This window comes from Plecotus auritus (genome assembly GCF_963455305.1).
Source record: "Plecotus auritus genome assembly, chromosome: 9".
Classification (NCBI taxonomy): domain Eukaryota; kingdom Metazoa; phylum Chordata; class Mammalia; order Chiroptera; family Vespertilionidae; genus Plecotus; species Plecotus auritus.
The window spans coordinates 43,171,916-43,196,747 of NC_137783.1; the positions used below are offsets into that span (position 1 = coordinate 43,171,916).

General features: G+C 38.5%; 1 protein-coding gene across 1 annotated transcript in view; it reads left to right on the plus strand.

Moving 5' to 3' along the window:
- The window catches only part of TET1 (tet methylcytosine dioxygenase 1), a gene marked incomplete at both ends in the record, with an annotated part of 116,245 nt that overhangs the window by 73,616 nt on the left and 17,797 nt on the right, over nucleotides 1-24,832 (plus strand). Inside the window, 4 exon segments of the mRNA XM_080687992.1 lie at nucleotides 6,512-8,810; nucleotides 11,428-11,518; nucleotides 12,045-12,138; nucleotides 23,218-23,429. Coding sequence (XP_080544118.1) covers nucleotides 6,512-8,810; nucleotides 11,428-11,518; nucleotides 12,045-12,138; nucleotides 23,218-23,429 — 2,696 coding nt within the window.

The following is a 24,832-nucleotide window of genomic DNA, read 5'->3' on the forward strand; positions in this document are numbered from 1 at the left end:
CATAAGTCATGTTTTGCCGTTCCTTTTTGACATGGCCTGAATTTGGATTCCCCCCCCAGTAGTGGTAAATCTGTTTACGTGGCCACTCAGTTTCACTGTGAATGGCAGGTTTCACTATGAACACAGTTTCACTATGAGCAGCAAGAACAAGAGCAACCGTTTTCTTAGGGTACGTGCTCACACACACTATTACATTTTTAAAAATATATATTTTATTGACTTTTTACAGAGAGGAAGGGAGAGGGAGAGAGAGTTAGAAACATTGATGAGTGAGAAACATCAATCAGCTGCCTCCTGCACACCCCCACCCCCCACCCCACTGGGGATGTGCCCGCAACGAAGGTACATGCCGTTGACCAGAATTGAACCTGGGACCCTTGAGTCCACAGGCTGATGCTCTATCCACTGAGCCAAACCGGTTAGGGCCACACTATTACATTTAATAAAATGTGTTTGTAAGAGTTCAGGGGTGATTTCTGAGGATACAGAAGAGAAAAACTTCCTATCCCCGAGTGAAATGTAACATGTTAAATTGTTTTCTTAAAGTCTAGGTTTAGTAGTTGGCAGTGTGTAGAGCATGTTTCCCTGTAATTAGACTTGTGACTGACGCCCAGTGTTTTTAAAAAGCCATATGAGGTATAATTACATCATAAAGGTCAGTTATGTGTAATTAAACTCATTAACTAATGAGGATATATTGTGCTTTTGACACAAATCTTAGTATTATTATTTTTAATATATTTTATTGATTTTTTTTTTTACAGAGAGGGAGAGTTAGAAACATCGATGAGAGAGAAACATCAGTCAGCTGCCTCCTGCACACCCCCTACTGGGGATGTGCCTGCAACCAAGGTACATGCCCTTGACCGGAATCGAACCTGGGACCCTTGAGTCCGCAGGCCGACGCTCCATCCACTGAGCCAAACCGATTAGGGCACAAATCTTATTTTTAAAAATATGATTTTATTGATTTTAGAGAGAGGAAGGGAAAAGGAGAGAAAATTCTATGTGAGAAACATTGATTGACTGCCTCCTGCATGCCCCCTACTGGGGATGGAGCCCAAACCCGGTCATGTGTCCTGGCCAGGAATCAAACGCTCAGCCAATTGCGCAACACCAGCCAGAGCCGGCACCTAAACCTTTCAGGGACCTCAAGATCTTCTCTGTAGAGGGATGTATCCATCAAAGTTTCAGTGTGTTTGGATATTTATGTTTATAAAACTTGAAACAGCAAGTAAAACAAAAAAATAGCCTCCCCCTTTTCCTTTCTATTTCCTAGTGGTAAGTGCTGTTAGTATTGTAGCTTTATCCTACCTGCTTTTTTGTAGTGCTAGACAAATATTTATGTGTTTGAATTAAAAGGCATGATAACATCACATCTGCGACTTCTTTATTGGGGTTGATATATTATGGATATCTTGCCATGCAATCACCAAATTGAAATAGAGTAATGTCTTCACGTTATGTCCCAATGTAAATGTACCAACAGGTTGGTCACACTTTCTTGAGTAGAAATGTTATATGTTACATTAGAGGCCTGGTGCACGAAATTCGTGCATGGGGGAGGGGGGGTGTCCCTCAGCCCAGCCTGCACCTCCAATCTGGGACCCCTCGAGGGATGTCTGACTGCCCATTTAGGCCCGATCCCACCGGGATCGGGCCTAAATGGGCAGTCAGACATCCCTCTCACAATCCAGGACTGCTGGCTCCCAACTGCTCGCCTGCCTGCCTTCCTGATTGCCCCTAAATGCTTCTGCCTGCCAGCCTGATCACCCCCTAACCACTCCCCTGCCAGCCTGATTGATGCCTAACTGTTCCCCTGCCAGCCTGTTTGCCCCTAACTGCCCTCCCCTGCAGGCCTGGGTCCCCCCCAACTGCCCTCCCCTGCAGGCCTGGGTCCCCCGCAACTGCCCTCCCCTGAAGGCTTGCTCACCTCTAACTGCCCTCCCCTGCAGGCCTGGTCACCCCCAACTGCCCTCCCCTGCAGGCCTGGGTCCCTCCCAACTGCCTTTCCCTGCAGGCCTGGTCGACCCCAACCTCCCTCTTCTGCTGGCTTGGTCACCCCTAACTGCCTTCCCCTGCAGGCTTGATTGCCCCCAACTGCCCTCCCTTGCAGGCCTGGTCCCTCCCAACTGCCCTCCCCTGCTGGCCATCTTGTGGTGGCCATCTTGTGTCCACATGGGGGCAGGATCTTTGACCACATGGGGGCAGCCATCTTGTGTGTTGGAGTGATGGTCAATCTGCATATTACTCTTTTATTAGATAGGATAGAGGCCTGGTGCACGGGTGGGGGCCAGCTGGTTTGCCCTGAAGGGTGTCCCGGATCAGGGTGGGGGTTTCCTTGGGGCGTGAGGCGGCCTGGGCGAGGGGCCTGTGGTGGTTTGCAGACCGGCCATGCCCCCTGGTGACCCAATCGGAAGCCCTGGTATCTGGGGTTTATTTATCTTCTACAAATGAAACTTTGTAGCCTGGAGTGGAGCCAAGCCTTCTGCTTGCTCCGAGGCGGCAGCCATTTTTTGGGGGCTGTATGTATCTTCTACAATTGAAACTTTGTAGCCTTAAGCAGAGGCCTGGGCTGGCCAGGGTGTGCAGAAAGCTTGGCTTCCTCCATCGCCGGGGCAACCCTGCCTCCTGCTCTTTCCAGGTCCGTGGCTGCCGCCATTTCTGTTTGGGTTTATGTATCTTCTATCATTGAAACTTTGAGCCTTGAGTGGAGGCCTAGGCCGGTAAGGGCAGACGGAAAGCTTGGCTTCCTCCATCGCCGGGAAAACCCAAGCCTCCTCCTGCTCTCTCTGGCCATAGCCATCTTGGTTGGGTTTATTTGCATATTTGCTCCTTATTGGCTTGTGGGCGTGGCTTTGTGTGTGTTGCTGAGTGGTGGTTAATTTGCATATTACTCTTTTATTATATAGGATTATAATTTGCTTATATATATTTCTATCTTTTTGTTTTTGCCATTTGGATGGATGAAAAGTGTTTATATGCATTTGCTTGTCTTGTATTTAAGTAGGTTTTGATTCTTTGAATTTCAACTTGAGTGACAGAGAGGAAGGGAGAATGATAGAGTGTTAGAAACATCGATGAGAGAGAAATATCGATTAGCTGCCTCCCGCACACCCCTTACTGGGGATGTGCCCGCAACCAAGGTACATGCCCTTGACCGGAATCGAACCTGGGACCCTTCAGTCCGTAGGCTGACACTCTATCCACTGAGCCAAACCATTAGGGCTGCTGAGTTTTTTTTATCAAAAATGGATTTTGGAATTTGTTGAATGCTTTTTCTGCATCTATCGATACGATCATGTGATTCAGTCTTTGAATTTATGTAATGTATGATGTTTATTGATTTGCGATTATTGTAGCAGCCTTGCATCCCTAGAATAAATCCCCCTTGGTCATGTTGTATGATCTTTTAAAATATATATATAGTTTTATTGATTTCAGAGAAGGAGGTGAGGGAGAGAGAGAGAGAAATATCAAGGAAGAGAGAGAATCATGATCTGCTGCTTCCTACAGGCCCGCTGCTGTGGATCAAGCTTGCAACCCGGGCACGTGTGCTCTGACCAGAATTGAACTGTGACCTCCAGGTTCAGAGGTTGACACTGAACCACTGAGACACACCAGCCAATCATCATCTTTTTAATATATTGCTGGATCCGATTTGCTAATATTTGTTGAGGATTTTAGCATCTTTGTTTATCATGGATATTGGCCTGTAAATCTCTTTCTTTGTAGTGTCTTTATCTGGTTTTGGAATTAGTATAATGCTGGCCTCATAAAAAAGAGCTTTTAGAAGTAAGTGTTCCTCTTTGATTTTTTTGGAATGGTTTGAGGAGGATAGGTGTTAATTCTTTGGAATGTTTGGAACAACTCCCCTGTGAGGCTGTTTGGACCAGCGCTTTTGTTTGCTGTGAGTTTTATTATTATTATTATTATTACTGCTTCAATTTCATCAGTTGTTATGGGCCTATTCTTCCTAATTCAGTTTTGGAAGATTGTACTTTTCTAGGAATTTGTCCATTTTGCCCAGGTTGGCCAGCTTGTTGGCATATAGTTTATCACAGTCTTTTCTTTTTTGAAAAATATATTTTATTGATTTTTTGCCATTTTAGTACATGATATTTTAATGGCTACTTAAAATTCCATTACCCAGTCCTGTATAATTTTGAAATATTTGCCATTATGATGCAGCTCAAATAAGCCTTTCATAAATATTCTTTTTTTAAAAAATATATATTTTTATTGATTTTTCTACAGATAGGAAGGGAGAGGGACAGAGAGTTAGAAACATTGATGAGAGAGAAACATCAATCAGCTGCCTCCTGCACACCCCCTATTGGGGATGTGCCCACAATCAAGGTACGTGCCCTTGACTGGAATCTAACCTGGGAGTCTTGAGTCCGCAGGCCGATGCTCTATCCACTGAGCCAAACCAGTTAGGGCTATCATAGTCTTTTCTTACAATCCTTTGTATTACTGTGGTATCAGTTGTTACTTCACTGTTTTCATTTTTAATTTTATTTAGTCTCTATGTCATACAAGAAGCAACCAATGAATGCATAAATAAGTGGAATAACAAATCAATGTTTCAATCTGTTAAATCAATAAATTTAAAAAAAAAGAATTAGATATAGTTTTTTTTTCTCCTTAGAATGTTTAATATTGTTTTATACAATTGGATAATGCTTACATATTTTATATTCTGGATATAACTATTCCAATTCTGAATTCTGTTAAGTTTTTAATAAATGCTCCTGGTTTCTTTGTGGAGTCAGTTGTATCAACTTTATTCAACAATACATCTCCTAATTTTTTATATTCATTTTTTTTCTCACCTTGGCATTGAATAGAACATCCAGTGACATGTTTAAATGTTAGCAGTATAGAAGTTATCTTTCTCTTTGCTCCTGACATGGGTGTTTTAAATATTTCATACATTGGCTTTTAGTATATTAATAAGGTTGTGCAATCATCATCATGTCCATTTTTTAAAAAATACTTTTTTATTGATTTCAGAGAGGAAGAGAGAGAGACAGAAACATCAATGATGAGAGACCATCATTGATCGGCTGCCTCCTGCACACCCCACATTGGGGATCGAGCCCGCAACCCGGGCATGTGCCCTGACTAGGAATTGAACCATGATGCTCAACCACTGAGACACGTCGGCCAGTTCGAATATGATTTCTTTTTTTTTTTTTTTTTTTAAATATTTTATTGATATTTTACAGAGAGGAAGGAAGAGAGATAGAGAGTTAGAAACATCGATGAGAGAGAAACATCGATCAGCTGCCTCCTGCACACCCCCCACTGGGGACGTGCCCGCAACCAAGGCACGCGCCCTCGACCGGAATCGAACCCGGGACCCTTCAGTCCGCAGGCTGACTCTCTATCCACTGAGCCAAACCGGTTTTGGCCGAATATGATTTCTTAATGGGTGTAAAGTTTCTCTTCCGATGATGTAAATATTCTAGAATTAGATAAGAGTCAGTTTTTGCACAGCATTGTGAAAGTACTAAAAACCACAGTAATGTACAATTTTAAATGGTAACATTGAATTTTATTTTATTAGAATTTGATCTCAGAATAAATTTTCAAAGGAATTTTATCACTACCCACTCACCAGAGTAACCAAATTGAAAAGACGGAAAATACTAATTGTTAATGAGAATGTAGAAGAATTGGATCTCTCATAATTATTGGCTGAAAGTGTATTGATAACCACGTTAGAAAAATTTTGCCCTATGTACTAAAGTTGAAGATATGCAGACATACTCACACACTCTAGCACCCAGCATTTTCACTCCACACAATGCATATAATAAAACTATAGGAGTATACTTGTAATAGCCAAAAACTAGAAACAACTTAAATGGGCATCTACAGTTGAAAGATCAATATAATAAATTACTATACAAAACCATGAGTTACAAGTGTTCTTAACAAGTTGTGAAGTTCCAATGGCTCATATTGAGATATTTAAATGGATAAATCTTACAAATATAATTTTGAGTGAAAGGCAGTCAGTTATGTAGTTTATAAGCAAAATAAATCTATGATGTCAAAGCAAAGGTTTCCCTTTGGCACTGGAATGATGACTGGAAGGAAATTTCTTGATTGGATTTTTGGCATATAGATGTTCTTTTGGGAAAATTCAACATTATATACTTAGGATTTATACACTTTCTACTTCAGTGCAGTTTGTATTAAAACAACGGAAGTTGCCCATTGAATGATACCAATTTATAATTATTTAAAAAATTTATTTGGAAAAACATGAATATACCAAATAATTAAATTAATAGGCAAGAGAGTATGATAGTTTCTACTTTTTTTCTCTTTCTCTCTACATACCTCTCATTGGTATTTTATGACTTCTCTGAACATGTGAAAGTGAAAATAATATTCTCTGGAGCTTCACATTTATTTTCTCTTAAATTGTTAAGTTCCAATGGCTCTTATTGAAATATTTAAATGGATAATATGAATATTTGCTGTGTTTGTTTTACAGGCAGATTTTAAAAACAAAACAGTAAATGGCCCCAAGTCAGTATCCATGGACTACAGTGGATGTGGTCATGGGGAAGAAAAAAAATTGGAATTGAACCCACATCCCCCTGAAAATGTAACTGAAAATGACGAAAGTATGACAGGTATTGAAGTGGAGAAGTGGGCGCAGAGCAAGAAATCACATTTAACAGATCAAGTCAAAGGAGAGGTTAAGGCGAATGTGACAGAGGGTGAAAAACTGGGAAACTCTGAAGATGACACGAAAGAAGTCCTACCTGAACCTCAAATTTTGTTTGCACAAATGGTAAAAAATGGCATTAAAAATGTACACTACTTACCAACGGAAACAGATGTGTCCTTTAAAAAATTCAACATTGAAGAATTTGGTAAGGTGTCTGAAAACAATTCCTGTAAACCCCTGCTAGACACTGCAAACCAGAACAATGCCATGAGCTCCATTGCTACTAATGCAAGCGATGATCTTAAGGGGAGAAGCGATGTTTTAGTCTTCCAGAAGCCTGACTCTGAGTCTTTTCCTGATCCTACAGACTTCAACTGCAAGAGTCCTACTAGTACACCCACTGAAAATGATCAACCAAAATCTCTAGAAAATATACCAAGTACAGAACCAAAACATGGATCTCCAGTTCAACAAAATCTTCTATCCCTAGTGACAGATAGGACATTAACGCAGGAGCAAGTGGATGTTATAGAAGCTTTGGCTCAGCTTTCCGAAACCCCTGCAGAAAATTCCTCACCATCAAAGTCTGAGAAGGATGAAGAAAACAAGCAGATGTCAGCTAGTTTGCTTAATAACTATACAGCTTTATTCTGTTCTATAAGAAAGGACCTCCAAGAACGGTTTTTGCAGGGGGAGCCTCAAAGCCTTCACCGTTGTCCATCTGTAGAAAAGCAAAGTTCATGCAACACGGTGCTGTTCAATGGCCAAAATAACATTTCCATGTCACATAGCAGCGCAGCTACTGACCAAGTATCCACGAAGCCACAGGAATATTCAAGTGCAGAAAATTCCACATCTCTTTTTACACCAAATTCTAGTTCATCTGAAATTGACACCGATGAAAATGCTGTGCAAAGTAGTAGTATTCTTGACAGCTATTCCGAAAATTTTCATGAGTTGCCACCAACAAGCGCTGAATTTGGGTCCTGCAGCCAGTTACTGGACAGCAGCAACAAGTTGGATTTAAAGGATGATCCATCATCCGGTCAAGATACAGTTCATAGTCAAATAGAGGAAGATGTTGCTACACAGTTAACACAACTTGCCTCAGTAATCGAATTCAATTATCCAAAACCAGAGGAAACAAATGATGCAAGTACATCAACAAACCTTGTGTATAATGTGCAAAAACACAGTCAGGAGAAGAACAAAATAAAACCGAAACCACGTTCCAGTGTAAAAAATAATCATGGCTCATCAACAAAGCAAAAGATCAAAACCCGGAAAAAGATAAAATCTACTCCATCCAGAGAACGGCGGAAAAAGAAGCCTGCAGTCACAAGTTGTCAAGAAAATGGTCAGAAAAAGCAGGAACAGTTGTCATCTGAGTATAATAGGTTACATGACATTTGGATAGCGTCTAAATTTCAAAGATTTGGTCAATTTGGTCCACGTGATTTCCCTATTCTGTTGGGAAAAATTCCTCCTGTAACCCACGTACGGACACCACTTACTCAAAAAAAGGTAGCATTAAAAAACAAGAAATTATTTCCTCCACTTGCTCAGATAAAATTTGAGCGAAATTCTGAATTAGCACAGGAAGAAATGATGAACGTTGATCCTCTGGATTCTCACTCCATATCCCATTTACAAACAGAATCCAATGGGCAGGCGTTTACAGAAGAAGTTCCTGATTCTCAGGTACAGCCCATCGTGAATGTCAATCAGAAAGCTCATCCTTTACTCCAGTCCTCCTCTCCCACTAATCAGTGTGCTAATGCGATGGCTGACCATGACCAAACACAGTTCCAGCAGGATGTTGAAGACCAGCTCATGCATCAGAGCCTGCCAACATTGCCTAGCACCTCTCATGAGACCCCCTCATCGGACCCAGCACAAGTTCTCAGGAATGTAAATGTAAAATGTTCAGGTGGAATCACAGTGGTTTCTACCACAAATGAAGAAGACGTCTCTTTATCTAGTGTTGGAGCATCCGAAGTTTCCCCAGTAGAAAATGCACATAATTTTCATAATTATGCCATGAACTTTTTAACTAATTCTACAAAAAACCTGGTGTCTACAACGAAAGATTCTGAATTGCCAAGCTGCAACTGCCTTGGTAAGTGCATGTGTATGGTGTGTGTTTCTTCTTTTACCTGCATTTAATTGCCCCCAGTCATGACCAAATCATGTTTTGTTTGTTGTATTTTACATATGGCATTTTGGCCCTATTCATATTCTAGCTAAGGTGGACAACATAATTCTATACTACACATTTTTCTGTCAGACCTTTAATGATGGTGCTCAGGTAAACTGGAAATTCAACTCCTAATCAGGAAACTTTCTCAAGTGGAAAATTAGCTGATTTCACTCTAGGCTAAATGTCTCAGATTGTTTATTCTGAATATCATAAGAATGAATTCCTTTTATACTTTATTACATTTTATTCCTATATTTAAAAAATGCCTGCCTGGCATGGCTCAGTGGTTGAGCGCAAAAGGATTTCAAACCTATAAGCTTTTTGCTTAAAATATATTTTTTATTGTGACATATAACATGCCTATAGAGAATGTAAAATATATGTACAAACTAACAAATGACTGTAAAAAATTTTTCTGTAATTGCTACCCCCAGTCAAGAACTATAACTGGGATATTTCTTTTTTAGTGCCTAGTGCTTTTATGCTCTGCAATATAAAGGGTGTGCCTGCACAGTATATGAAAAAATTCATAATACTGACTAGTTGAAGAATTTGCAAACCTTTTGGAGTTTTAAAATATTGAGTTGTTCGCCCTGGCCATTGTGGCTCATTTGGTTTGATGTCCTCTGGTGCACCAAAAGGTTGCGGATTTGATTACCAGTCAAGGCACTTGCCTAGGTCTGGCCTTGATCACCAGTAGGGGGTGTGCAGGAGGCAGTCAATCAATGTCTTGCTATTGATTCGGGTTTCTCTTTCTCTCTAAAAATCAATTTTAAAATCTTTAAAAAAATATTACAGTACTAATGGACTAAGCTAGAATTCAGAGACAGGCAATCCAAACTTCATCTTTTGTAATATTCACCATCTGTTGCTTAAAAATCCAAGGTCAAATAGTAAAGGTGATTTTCTGAATATCATGACAAATGGAAAAAAGATCTGTAAAGTTTATATACCTGAGATAGTCTAATGCTACCATGTGCATAGATAGCTTCAATGGGATGATTGTCTAGTTTCAGACTCTTTCCTTACACATAGTAACTAGTCACAGTGTAGGAGTTCCGACAGCGAGGCATCCAAGTTTATTGAGTACCTGCAGTGGTCACGGAATTGTGTTTTCCTATAATAATTACATGTGAGATTATTGTGCTCATTCTATAGAAATAGGAACTTAAATTAGAGAAACAAAAAGCAGACTCACTCAGAAATCATCCCAAGTGGGACCATCACATGTAAGGGTAAAGGATTTCCCTGGAGGTATTATGTTCTAGCAAAATAAGGGTAATAACCTCTATCTAGGTCAGGGTTCCTCAAATTTATCACTATTGACATTTTAGAGGGAATAATTCTTTCTTGTAGGGAGACATGTATTGTCATGGTTTAGTGGCATTGCTGCCCTACACGGGCGCGCGCACACACACACACCCCTGCCCAGTTGTCACAGCCAAAAACATTGTCAAATGTCCCACCAAGGAAAATTCACCCTTGATTAAGAACCAGTGTCCTAGATAACTAGTAATAAATTGAAATCTATTCAATATATCTTGCTGGAGAAACCACAGAACTTAATCCCAAACTGTATTTGGTGCCCAATCAAAATAGTTCAATGATGACATTTTGGTGTAGGCAGGTACACCCAGGCCAATAATAATTCCACAGTGATTCTAGTTAGGCATGATTCAAGAGACAAAGTTAGAAACACTGTTTTCTAATAAATCTGTAATTCAAAAAAATTCAAATAGTACAGAATTGTGATGCAAATATCTTCTAAAAATAAAGCCTGTTAGTTTTTCTACATGAATTAACATTATACTGACTTTAAATTTGTTTTAAATTTTTACCTTAAGAATTCTTAGATTTTTTTAGTACACCTGAAACTAATAAAAAATAATAGACTGTATACTGTAATTGAAAAAAATAAAAATGTTGTTTTATAATTTCTTAGATTTTTTTCAGTGATTGTAAATATTGTATTGTTTTAATAGCTTTATTGTTTTCCACCATATAAACATCTCCTAACTTATTTAACCTATCACTTATTGACAGATGTTAAGATTATCTCTCTTTCGATATTACAAATAATTGTAACTAGGAACATTCTTGTGTACATTTACATTATAAATACATAATTGTGCAATTGTAAAGTAGAACAGATCCTTAGTGGTGAAATTGTTGGACTCAATTACTAGGATTCTGAAACCATGCTTTTAAATATATTGTTCTTAGATAAATTTAAATTTTGTACCTCAATTATTAATAGATTTCTTAAAAGCAAGAAATTAAGAGAACAAATATGACCTACGTCTTAAAATATATTTCCCCCCTCTGATTCTCAGAGGAAGAATCAATTAGGAACATAAAGTTAAATTCAGGGCTCATTGCCCTAGACTTTAATGGCAAAAGCTTACCAAAACCTGTGAAGATTCATTGTTCTGAATTGGAGAAAAAAAAAACACACACCAAAACTATAAATTAGCTCTTCCTTGCCCCTATGCAGTTCTGTAAAACTTTGGGTCTAATAATCTTATTCCTTCCACAGATCGAGTTATACAAAAAGAAAAAGGCCCATATTATACGCACCTTGGGGCAGGACCAAATGTTGCTGCTGTCAGGGAAATCATGGAGAATAGGTGAGGAAATACGCTTCCCTGTTAAAATCATTATTGTGGACCAGACTCAATGCAGATAAATTATCTCTGGGAATAAACATGAGATGAATGGAACACCTTCAGGAGTATGAGATGGATGTTTCTTAGGGCCCAGGACGAGAATCGCTTCCTGGTGTCCCTGCTCAGTCACTCAGCACAAGAGCCATTGGGCACTCAAAAAGCAAGGCTGTCTTCGTTAAATTCAGAAATATTCGTTTTTTTATGTTATTGTTTAATAATAGTAGAAATAGTTCAAATTACCTCTATCAACACCATTAACATTCTTTTTGTCTGTCGGGGAGCCAGGCCATTTTTAAAGAGTGATATTTAAGGATAAGTAAAAAACTGGATATAACAAAATACCTGCCACACAAAACTAAGTTTTTAACAAAAATAAATAATGACGAGAGTTTGATTTTTGTACTTTTATAAATCCATATCTTATGCACATTAAGATGTTAAAAGTATATATTGCAATTATTTTCTTTTCACTGTGTTTTGTACTCAGGTATGGGCAAAAAGGAAGTGCAGTAAGGATAGAAAAAGTAATATATACCGGAAAAGAAGCGAAAAGCTCTCATGGATGTCCTGTCGCTAAGTGGGTAAGTATTTTGTATTTATACATTTCTCAAAATGGATTTTTCCATGTATAAAATTTTGTTCTCATTGATTTTAGAGAGAGTAGGGAGAGGAATAGAGAGATAGAAACATTGATGAGAGAGAAACATCAATTGGCAGCCTCCTGCCATAGAGTTTACATATTTCTGGTTTTCCAATTTATTTTTCTTGTGTATCTGAGATGTACAGTCATGTAATTCATTCTCCTTTCCAAATTTTATACTTTTAATTTCTTTCATTTAATATACTTAGTCTACCAGACTAACTCCAATTTTATATTCCTTATTTTGTTCGTCTCATTAGTGAGAACTTTCCAGGGGTTTCTCATAATGATTGAACATTCAGGAAAGCCCTCTCTGGGAGGGGAACATTTAAATTGAGATCTGAGTATGCAAAGAATACCCCCAAGAATGTAGGGAAGAGCATGTATAAGCAAAGAACATGTGTAAAGGTCAAGGAAGAGAGTACATTCCTCATTAATCTTGGAGGGTGAGTGAAGTTGAGGAGGTAACGAATAGAAGCAGGTGAAGTTATAAAGGTAGATAGAAACCAGGGCATGAATGGTTTCATAGGTCATGGTGAGGAATTAAGAGTTTTAGTTTACACACAACCTAAAGCCTTTGATGTATTTTAATTAGGGGTGTGTTATCTGACTGATTTATGCTTTTAGAAAGGGCATTCTAGGAAGGTAATTGATAAAGTCTGGATTAGTTACCTGTTGCTACTTAGTGGCTGTTTGCTAGTGGCCTCATTTCCTTAAAATACATCTTAAAGTGCTTGCTCCTGTCAGAGCATCTTGGTTTCCCCCAGAGTGAGCCAATCAAAGGATAACACAGAGGAAGCCACAATGTCTCTTGTGACGTGAGCCTTGGAAGAGGCTACACAAGTAAGCCCTAGTCAATGCAGGAGGAACTATGCAAGGGCATAAAAACCAGGCGGTGGTGATAATGGGGGACATCTTAGAGACTGGACTAATATGTCATCTTCACTAAATATCAACATGTAAGAATACTACATTGGCCCAGCCGGTGCCGCTCAGTGGTTGAGCATCAACCGATGAGATGAACCAGGGGGTCACGGTTCAGTTCATGGTCAGGTGGGCTTGATCCTTGGCATGAGGCGGCTGATCAATCAATGTCTAGGTTATGAGGTCATTCTTCGGTGTAGGAGGCAAACAGTGTTTCTATCTCTCTCTCCCTCTTTCCTTCCTTTCTGAAATCAATAAAAATACGTTTTTTAAAAAAGAAGACTACATTAATTGGCTTAGTAAAATATATCTATCTCTGCCCTATCCAATATATCCCATACCTACTACATTTATCTACTTTAGCCCTCTCTTCTAAAGGGGGAAGTCCTTGATTTTGTGAATCTTTATTTACAAAATAATGCTATTGTTTACATAGTACCTTGCACATTTGCTGAATTAAACAGGGTTTTATTCTCAATATTTGGCACTGATGGTTCAATATTCATTATCTATACAGTATATGTTCATTATTTCTGAGTCCTTTACTTATTTGTCTATTAAGTAGCAAAGGGTAAAAACATCCTCAGGACATGTTAGCAAGCTTTCCTTGGAGTGAGTGATCCAAAAGAACAGGGTAGCTGGATTAAGTTTTGGGATTTTTTTTAAAATATTTTTTTATTAATTTCATAGAGGAAGGAAGAGGGAGATAGAAACATCAGTAATGAAAGAGAATCATTGATTGGCTGCCTCCTGCATGCTCCCCACTAGGGATCGAGCCCACAACCTGGGCATGTGCCCTTGACCAGAATCGACCTGGGACCCTTTAGTCCAAAGGTTGACGCTCTATCCATTGAGTCAAACCAGCTAGGGCAGTTTTGGGATTTTAAATGATCCTTCCTGCCTTTGAAAACTTCTTAATGCAATAAGAATACTTACATTGATAGAATTTGGGTTTATATATATATATTTTTTTAATTAAAACATACTGTATGGGATCTGCAGCCTAAAGATTTTGATAACTTTCTGTTAAAGTCCTCTTTTGGTATAACTCTTCTTCAAGGGTTGTTAGGTACAAAGAAGAGTATTTAGCACTTTCCATGCAGCAGCTGCAGCAAAATTAATTTCTTATTTTCCTTTTGCAATATTCAGATTACATGGAATATTTTGATATATAGTGATATATATCTGGCCCTTTTCACAAAGACAATCCAGGCATAAGGAATGAAATAAAGAACATTTGCTAAACAACTTGAAAATTTTGATATTTACTAATGACAATTCAAAAGTATAATCTTGATCACAAAACCAAGCGTTAATTCTACATATCTGTCATAATTAACGAAGTAGGTGTCAAATGAAGATAGATGTTAGAAAAACCATAATGTTAATCAAATTTCTTGCAAACTTTCCAACTTACCTTATTTAAAATACTTATTTTGGTAATTTACCCAATAAATGTTCTCATAAAAAATAAATAAAATAAATATTCATATTGTTCATAGTTAGTACCTGGAGCAATGCCACACACATAGTCAACACTTACTAAGTTTTTGTTGAGTGAATGAATGTGGAACTTAAATAAGAATATTTTAGAATATTGAATTTTTGAAAAATTTGAATTGATATCTTGAAATAGTATTGCTATGGTATTCATTATTGGGGTTGTTTTTTTTCTGAAGCATGGAAAAGTTTTGAGTATTAGAACTAATAGTCTGCTATAGTTGTTCATCCCACACCTTGGAACTATTGATAGAAATTAAATGAAAAATTGAGTGAAAGGATTAGGTTTCTGAATAATTAAGTCCTACATATGGATCCTTCATACAGGATTTATTTTTTTAAAAGGGGTTAAAGAAAATGGAGATAAATCATTTTAAAATAAGAAATCTAGTAAATGTTCAACTAATGGATTTCATTTCCCCAAATATACTTTTTCACCTTGCATTTGTCATGTATTTAATATTTAACTTAAACATTGTGTGATTTCATGTCTATGTGCAGACTTATATTTGTTAATAAATATATATTTTTAATTGCACATGCTTTTATTTTTTTATTTTTTTATTTTTTTAGATATATTTTTATTGATTTCAGAGAGGAAAGGAAAGGGAGAGATAGGAACTTTGATGATGAGAGAGAATCATTGATTGACTGCCTCCTGCATGCCCCACACTGGGGATCGAGTCCACAACCTGGGCATGTACCCTTGTTTGGAATCGAACCTGGGATTGTTCAGTCTGCAGGCCAATGCTCTATCCACTGAGCCAAACCCAGTAGGGCTTCTTTTATATTTTTACCATGCTATACTTGCCTCCTTGTCTTGAAAGAATGGGTTATTGCTTCTCTTTTTAGGGGTCACACACAAAAAGTCTAGCAGCAAATTCTGACTGGGCAGCAAAACTTTCTGAGCCACTCTCACATTGTTCTGCCTTTATCCTTAGTACTGTTTTCTTCTTTCCTTGAAATGTTTCTTTTCCAGGTGGTCATTAACACTCACCCAAAACTGTTAGCCTTTGGCAGATGTTTCATACCCTTCTTCTCTACTGTGACTTTGCATTTTCTCAGGGACTAGTTATCTCTTCACTTAGATTTGGATGATACAGTCTCTTGGATATACTATGCTCTATTAACTCCTTACACTATTCTCCCCTCCCCAATTGAGCTTTGGAGTGATGGCAGGACCAGGGAGGAGAATTCAGACAGGCTGTCCAGATAGCTCCTATGCCAAAGCAATTCACACTATTTCACCCCCTAGATTTATACAATGACATAAACTTTCCCTTCTTGTTTCTTTTGTTCTAAGACTCTGCCTAATGCCTGACTTGATTGTCTTTCACCTGTACCATGGTGCTGCTTATATCTGTGGCCACATTTGGCAACTCTTTATATATTAACATTTCAATGTAATAAAGGGAATCGCTGGTGTTCTGTTTGACTTGTGAGAAGACCATTTCATGCTTTAGCAATGAAAATTAGGCAAAAGCTCATAAGTTGATGTTGTCAGTGATGTTAAACTTACTTTTTTCACTGTTTGTTTTATTATAAAACATTTTTCTTTTCTTAAACCTATTGTCTTCTAAAATACTATTAGCACTACTTTTACGTTAGCTTAGTCGCTTAGAGTTCATTTTTTAAGGGAACTTTTTATTCAACTATCTATCTATATATATATATATATAAAAGCCTAAGCAACCATTACAGCCAAACAGCCGGAATGACTGGTTGACCAGTCGCTATGATGTGCACTGACCACCAGGGGGAAGATGCTCAATTCAGGAGCTGCTCCCTGGTAGTCAGTGCACTCCCACAGCCAACCTCCCACAGTCCCTCTTCTCTGCTAGCCAGCCCCCTTGATAGGCCCTGATCACCTGCCAAGTCAAGGGACCCCACCCTGCACGAATTCATGCACCAGGCCTCTAGTAATGTACATAAAGAAAACTACACAAGTCATAAATGTTCAGTTCAGTGAAGTTGTACAAAGAGAACACACCCATGTAATCTCCACCCAGATCAAGAAATAAATCATTACCCCTCGAAGGATGAAGTTCATTTTATTATAATATATATAGGTAGCTTTAAATAACCTTAATGGGTGGGGTGGTTTTGTTTTGTTTTATTTTGTTGGCCACCATCATTTTGTGTTGAAATTTAATCTACTTTGTCTTTGACATGATTATTGATAAACTCAACAGTGATTTCTGGCAATCCCACACTTGATTTCTGAGTTGCTCCTAGCTATGATTTTTTTTTTTATATAAACACATTTTTATTGATTTCATTTATATACTAGAGGCCCCATGCACAAAATTTGTGCAAGAGTAGACCTTCCTTCCCCCGGCTGCCGGCACTGGCTTCCCTCTGGCACCCAGGACCTGGGCTTCCCTCGTAGCCCCGACTTCATCTGGAAGGTCGACCGGAAGGATGTCTGGTCTAATTAGCATGTTACGCTTTTATTATTATAGATAGAGATAGAAAGATCAATGATGAGAGAGAATCATTCATCAGCTGTTCCCTGCTTACCCCACACTGGTGATCAAGCCCACAATCTGGGTATGTGCTCCTACCAAGAACGGAACCACAGCCTCCTGGTTCATAGGTCATCGCTCAGCCACTGAGCCAAACTGGCTAGGCCAGGGGTGGGCAAACTTTTTGACTCGAGGGCCACAATGGGTTCTTAAACTGGACCGGAGGGCCGGAACAAAAGCATGGATGGAGTGTTTGTGTGAACTAATATAAATTCAAAGTAAAGGAGCGGAGGGGAGAGCAAGAGAACCTTCCGCTCTTTCGGCTCCGCGGGCCGGATAGAACAGCCGAAGGGGCCGGATCTAGCCCGCGGGCCGTAGTTTGCCCACGGCTGGGCTAGGGCTCATCTTCCTAATCTTGACAGTATTTTGGATATGGGTACTAATTGGTTTTTCAACGTTTATATACTTATTAATTCACATTAATTTACTTAGGATATTACCTGAACCTAAATATGCATTGACTACTCATTGTTCCACAGATTGACTTTAACTGAAAAGATATTTTCTCCAATACAAGAAAGCCCCCATTCTTTACCCTCAGGTTATGCAAAGACTTATTCTTTGCTCTTCTTGTATCATTTCTGACAGAGGCCTGTCCTTCACATCACAGGAGTTGGTACTTTCCTTCCAGATACCTGCCTTTAGCTTGTCTCTTGCACTATGTATGTCCCCACTGATCCAGTCACTCTATCCTGAAGCTTGTCTTCCAGTACTGAGGACCAGGAACACCGAAGTCCCAAACCTTTGGCCAGCACAAAAACAATATTTTTTAACTTGTTATTTTGAAATAATTTCAGACTTACTTAAAAGTTGCTTGAATAGTACAGAGATTTTGAGATAATCTTCATTGACATTTCCCAAATGTAACACATTACCACATTTGCTTTGCTTTATCTTTACCTCTTCTTCCTTCTCTCTCCTTTGCTCTTCCTCCTATTTTTCCTGAATACTCTAATAGTGATTTGTAAGCAAGATGCCCTATAACAGTGGTCTGCAGACTCATTAGTCAACAGAGCTGCAAGCAAGCTGCAGTTTACCGACCACTGCCCTATACCATAAATACATTGGTGTGTTTTCAAAACAGGATATTTCTTAACCACAGTAAACTGTCTTTCATAGCTTCTATTATTAAAATCTTACTTGTACTTAGAACAATTAATCCTATCTAATAAGAGTAATATGCAAATTAACCATCACTCTGCTACACCCACCGGCTACGGCCACAGACAGCAGGAGGGAGGCTTGGGTTTCCCCGGCAATGGAGGAAGCCAAGCTTTCCGCCTGCCCTTGCCGGCCTAGGCCTCCACTCAAGGCTACAAAGTTTCAATGATAGAAGATACATAAAACCAAACAGAAATGGCGGCAGCCACAGAGCTGGAAAGAGCAGGAGGCTAGGGTTGCCCACGGCGATGGAGGAAGCCAAGCTTTCTGCACACCCTGGCCGGCCCAGGCCTCCGCTTAAGTCTACCAAGTTTCAATGATAGAAGATACATAAATCCCAACAGAAATGGCTACCGCCATGGAGCAAGCAGAAAGCTTGGCTCTGCTCCAGGCTACAAAGTTTCAATTGTAGAAGATAAATAAACCCCAGATACCAGGGCCTCCCTTTGGGTCGCCAGGGGGTGTGGCTGGCCTGCAAACCACCACAGGCCCCTCACCAAGGCTGCCTCACGACCCAAGGGAACCCCCACCCTGATCCGGGACACCCTTCAGGGCAAACCAGCTGGGCCCCACCCGTGCACCAGGCCTCTATCCTATCTAATAAAAGAGTAATATGCAGATTGACCATCACTCCAACACACAAGATGGCTGCCCCCATGTGGACACAAGATGGCCACCACAAGATGGCCAGCAGGGGAGGGCAGTTGGGGGCGATCAAGCCTGCAGGGGAGGGCAGTTAGGGGTGACCAAGCTGGCAGAGGAGGGAAGCTGGGGGCAACCAGGCCTGTAGGGAAAAGCAGTTGGGAGGGACCCAGGCCTGCAGGGGAGGGCCGTTAGGGGTGACCAGACCTGCAGGGGAAGGCAGTTAGGGGACAACAGGCTGGCAGGGGAGCAGTTAGGCATCAATCAGGCTGGCAGTGGAGTGATTAGGGGGTGATCAGGCTGGCAGGGTTAGGGTTAGGGTTAGGGCCAGCAGTCCTGGATTGTGAGAGGGGTCCCAGATTGGATTGGGTGCAGGCTGGGCTGAGGGACACACACCCCCATGTACGAATTTCGTGCACCGGACCTCTAGTCCTAATATAAGATTAATATCTAATCTTTAGGTTTTATATCCAATAACATCCTTTATGGAAAAAGAAAACATTTTTTTTCCTGATTCAGAATCCTGTCCAGGATCACTTGTTTACATTTATTTGTTGTCTATCACATTAAAAAAATACATTTTATTAATTTCATTGAGTAAGGGAGAGAGAGTGAAATATCAATGATGAGAGAGAATCATTAATTGGCTGCTTCCTACATGCTCTCCACTGGGGATCAAGCCCCAAACTCATGCTAACACTGATGGTTTCTTGAGCTTTTTGTGAGTGTGTGTTTTATATATATAATTTTAGGGTTCATTGGACCTCAGGACCTGATTCCTTGCCAATAGAAAAATTATTACTGATAATTTTTTAAAGTTCTCTTCTGCATAGAATAAAAGACTTTTATACAGATTTACTGCTTTTCCAAATTGGGGCTCAAACTAGGCTCTTCTGAAACTGTTTTTTAATTATAAGCTACTTTTCAAAGTTGAGAGCATCAGGTCTTCATTTATCTCTCCAAATCTGATTGCAGTAATATTTATCCCCCTGATATTTACTTTTGCTCTTTATATCTTTAGAAATTAATAGGAAGGAGAGAAGATTAGACATCACAATCATATCGACCCAGAACTCTCTTACTCAAATAGCTAGAGGCTGGCTGCACAAGATTCCTGCACTTTGGGGGGTGGGGGGGTCTTGCAGTCCAGGAGCCTTCAGGGGATGTCCAACTGACAGCTTAGGACATCCAGCGGGGATTGGGCCTAAGCAGGCAGTCAGACATCCTTAGCGCTCCCACAGAGGCGGGGCTCCCACCACTGGTCACTGTGCTCACCAGCTGTGAGCCCTGCATCTGGCTGACAGCACTCCCCCTGTGGGAGTGCATTGACCACCAGGGGGCAGGTCCTGCATTGAGCATCATAGCAACCGGTTATTCTGCCATTCAGTTGATTTGCATATTACCCTTTGTTATGTAAGATTTTAAAGATCTAGTGAATATACCAGATGTAGGTTTTAAACATGGGTCAAAATGTGGAAATATTAAGAGTGATAGCAATACAATGGATTTTTAAATAGAGATTTTAATCAGAAAGTGTAGTTACTCATTTTACATACATTCACATTGTTTTGAAGGAGATCTCCAGAACTTTTTTCTTGCAAACATGAAACTCTATACCCATTAAATAAGTCCTCATTTTCCCATTACCCCAGCTCCTGATAACCACCATTCCAATTTTCATTTCTCTTTGATTGATTACTTTAGATAACCCACATAAGTGGAATCATATAGTATTTGTCTTTCTGCAACTGACTTATTTCACTGAGTATCATTTGCTAAAGGTTCATCCATGTTGTAGTATTTGAAAGGATTCCCTTTTTAAGTCTGAAGAATATCCCATTTTGTGTATATACAAATTTTGTTTTTGTTTATCCATTCATTTATTAATCAACATTTGGGCTGCTTCCACTGTAAATATGGATATGGAAACATCTGTTCAAGACCCTGATGTATTAATTCTTTTGGATATATACCCCCACAGTCTATTTGTGGGTTTTTGTTGCTGTTGTTTTTAGCAACCTCCACAATTTCTAAGGTGGTTGCTCCATTTTATAACCCCACCAACATATATAGTGCTTTTAAATCATTTTTTACTTTGCTAGTAATGTTAACTATATTTTCTTAAACTCATCATCTGTTTGGATATTCTATTCTATTGTGTCTATTAAATTATGTTTTTATTACTCATTTGCAGAAGTTCTTTATTTTGGTTAAGACTGTTTTATCAATTATATATATATCATAAATATTTCCCTCACTTGCTTGCCTTATCTTTTGCCTGTTAATGTTTTCCATGAATAGATGTTCTTAATTTTAAAATAATCCATCTTATCTTTTTCCTTTATAAACAATTAAATTTGGTGTTCTATTTTTAAATGTTTTACCTGCTTGCAGGTCATGAAGCTATTTTCTTTTAAAAACTTTTTGCTTTGTCTTTCATTTTTAGATCTACAATATAATTCAAGTTACATATGTGAAGTAAGGGTCAAGATTCATTTTTGTCTATATGGATATCTACACAGTACTGTTTATTGAAAGGTTTTTTGCATTGTCAAATTTGTCCTAATCAGGTGATCATTTTTATACTGATCTCCTGAACTCACTATTCTATTTCATTAATCTCTTCATCTGCCATTGTACTAATTTGAAACTAACTTAATTACTATGGTTTTGCAATAGATCTTGATATCTTATTAATCACTTTCTCTGCCTTTTCTTGGCTCTTATTGTTTCTTTGCACTTTTATAGAAACAAGTTTGTCAATTTTCACCCAAACCAAAACAAGTTGATAGGATTTTGATTGGGATTGCATCAAATAAAAAAAATAAATTTGGGGAAAATTGACATTAATAGTTACTAATCCATCAACATGGTATCTCTCTCCATTTTTTTGGGTCATCTTGAATGTATTTACAGTTGTCAGGGGTCTTTTACTCAGTTTTGACTGCTATGAAAAAACACCAGGCTGGATAGATTATACAGAACAGAAATTTATTTGTCATGGTGATGGGTTTTGGAAGTCTGAGATTAGGGAGCCAACATGGTCGGTTTAGGACTCTCTTCTCTTTGTGTCTTCACATGATTGAAGGAGCTCAGAAGCTCCATGGGGTCTCTTTTTATACACTAATCCCATTCTTGAAGGCTTTCTGTCTATGACCTAATCGCCTTCCAAAGGTTCCCTCCTCCTATTACAATCGCATTGGAATTTAAGACTTAATATGTGAATTTTGGATAGACCCAATTATCCATGTCATAGTAATACTTAAGCAATTTATTGAACCTGCATCTGAATTTTGAGACTCATGCTTTATTTTCTATTGTGCATTGAAGGAAATTTGTAAAAAAACTGGTAAAAGCACAAATGCCATGAATAAATAACATTTTAGCATTTTCCATACGAAGAATGGATCAATAGAACTTGGTTGTAGTCTTGACAACTTGAAAGTTATCTGGTATCATTTTGTTTGACACAGTATATATAAATAATAGGGTTTAGAGGGAAGGTTCTAAAACCAGCTCTACTCAAGAGATGCCTTGATAGCAATGATTGTTAACCATCTGGAGACAGAAAAATGTGATAGTGTAAATAACATCTTAATACCCTATGGGTATAATATAATATAAGTTAAATGGATAAATACTCAAAAATGGTTGTTGTGTTTTACATTCACCATGGCAGCTGGACACTCTAATCTTACGATAAAATAGGTATGATAAACCCTGATGACAATGTGGAGAAAAATCACAGGAATTGCAGGAACATTGTCTTCTATGTTCATTATTCTATTTAGTCAGCCATCCACTCAAGGAAAAGATCCATAACTTTCTTCAGATGCTAAATTTGATTACTCAAGTTTATTCTTAATGTTAGGAAACCTTGGTTATTTTCATCAACTAGATTTGTCCTGTTGTGACATTAATGTAAGAGAAGTTAGTTAGACTCTTCCCCACAGCATCCTCTGGTACCTCTTGCAAAACTGTATCAACAGTGACATAAATAGACGGCTTTGGTCTACTTTTACAAATAATAAACACATCCCGTAGATTTCTTTTTTGCCTGTTGTTTGTTAGTCAAGTCATCTCGGATACTCTATAGTGAGTTATTTGGAGAAAGCTAGGTTGACCACGGAAGGTCCTATAGGCTTCAACCCTTTGTGAAACAGTAATTTTAAAAGATAAAATGCACTACAGAGCTTCAAAAGCAATAGTCATTGTGTTTAACGTTTGGTTTCTTGTTTTCCATCAGTGAATACATTCTGCTTTTGCAGGTTTTAAGAAGAAGCAGCGAAGAAGAGAAAATTCTTTGTTTGGTTCGGCAGCGTACCGGCCACCACTGTCCAACAGCCGTGACGGTGGTGCTGATCCTGGTTTGGGATGGCATTCCTCTTCCCCTGGCCGACAGATTGTACACAGAGCTAACCGAAAACCTAAGGACGTACAACGGTCATCCCACAGACCGAAGATGCACTCTCAATGAAAAGTAATCATATCTATTTTGTACTGTCTTGACATTCAGACCTCTATTATATAATGTAAAATTGTTAATTAATTACCAAGTATTTATATGGGAGAACAAGATTTTAGATATAGTGTAAGTAAAAATAGTGACCATTTCTTTAGAGAAAGATATCATTTCATAGTGAGTTAAGACCATTTTAGGATATCCTCCCTTCGAATATTATTTTACTGATTCTTTCTTTGATACTGGATCCTGCTCACCTCAAGAATCGGGAGCAGACTAGTTTTTCCACAAAGGAAAAGCTTCCTCCACAGGGAACTGTACCACTTTGCATTTCCTCCAGCAATGTGAGAGAGTATCTGTTTTTTTAATCTTCAACCTTATTTGTGTCTCAATTTTGAATGGTATGTAAGATAAAGAGTAAGTCACCCATGTGTTCTTTTAGAATTTTTGAAATCATAAATATTTAAAAACATAAATCTCTGTATTTAAAATTTATGCTGGTCAATATTAGGAAGAAGAAATTCATTTCAATCCTTTTTTTCATTTATCCCAACACTACTACTTTGTAAAGATTACTCCTTATTGTCCTTGATTTGAAATGCTACTTAATTATATATGGAAATTATGCAATTGAATACTCTCCTGTATTTGAACTCTGTATTATTGTCTTGGCTTTTCAGCTAGTGAGTACCACATTTCTTAAATTGTATAGGCTTTATTTAATATGTTTTTATTCATTTCAGAGAGGAAGGGAGAGATAGAAACATCAATGATGAGAGAGAATCATTGATCGGCTGCCTCCTACACAACACACACAAGGGATCAAGTGACCTCCTGGGTTCATAGGTCGACGCTCAACCATTGAACCACACTGGCTGGCCTATATTTTAATATTTGGTAGGGCTAGCTTGCCATTCTTACTGTTTTTCAAAACTTTTTATTTTTTTTTCCCTTTGTGCTTTCAAATAAACTTCATAATCAACTATGTAGTATTAAGATAAATCTAATTGTATTTTTAATGGGACTGCATTAAATTATAAATGGACATCTTTATGATAATGAATCTTCCTATCACATAAATGTTTTTTTTGTTTGTTTTGTTTTTTCAAGTTTCCTTGTGTGTCCATCAGGAGTGTTTTATGTAGTTTTCCTCAAATAGGTCTTTTTTTAAGAAGAAATGACATACAAAATGTAATAAAAACATATCATTCCTTCTAATTCCCACACAAGATTAATTAGTATACTTCTTTTTACCATTTTTTTTTTTTTTTTAGAGAGAGGGAAAGACATAGAGAAACACTGATGTGAAAGAAACACATCTATTGGTTGCCTCCTGCATGTGCCCTAATCAGGGTGAAGGCTAGGGAGGATCCTGCAACCAAGGTACGTGCCCTTGACTGTAATCGAACCCAGGACCCTTT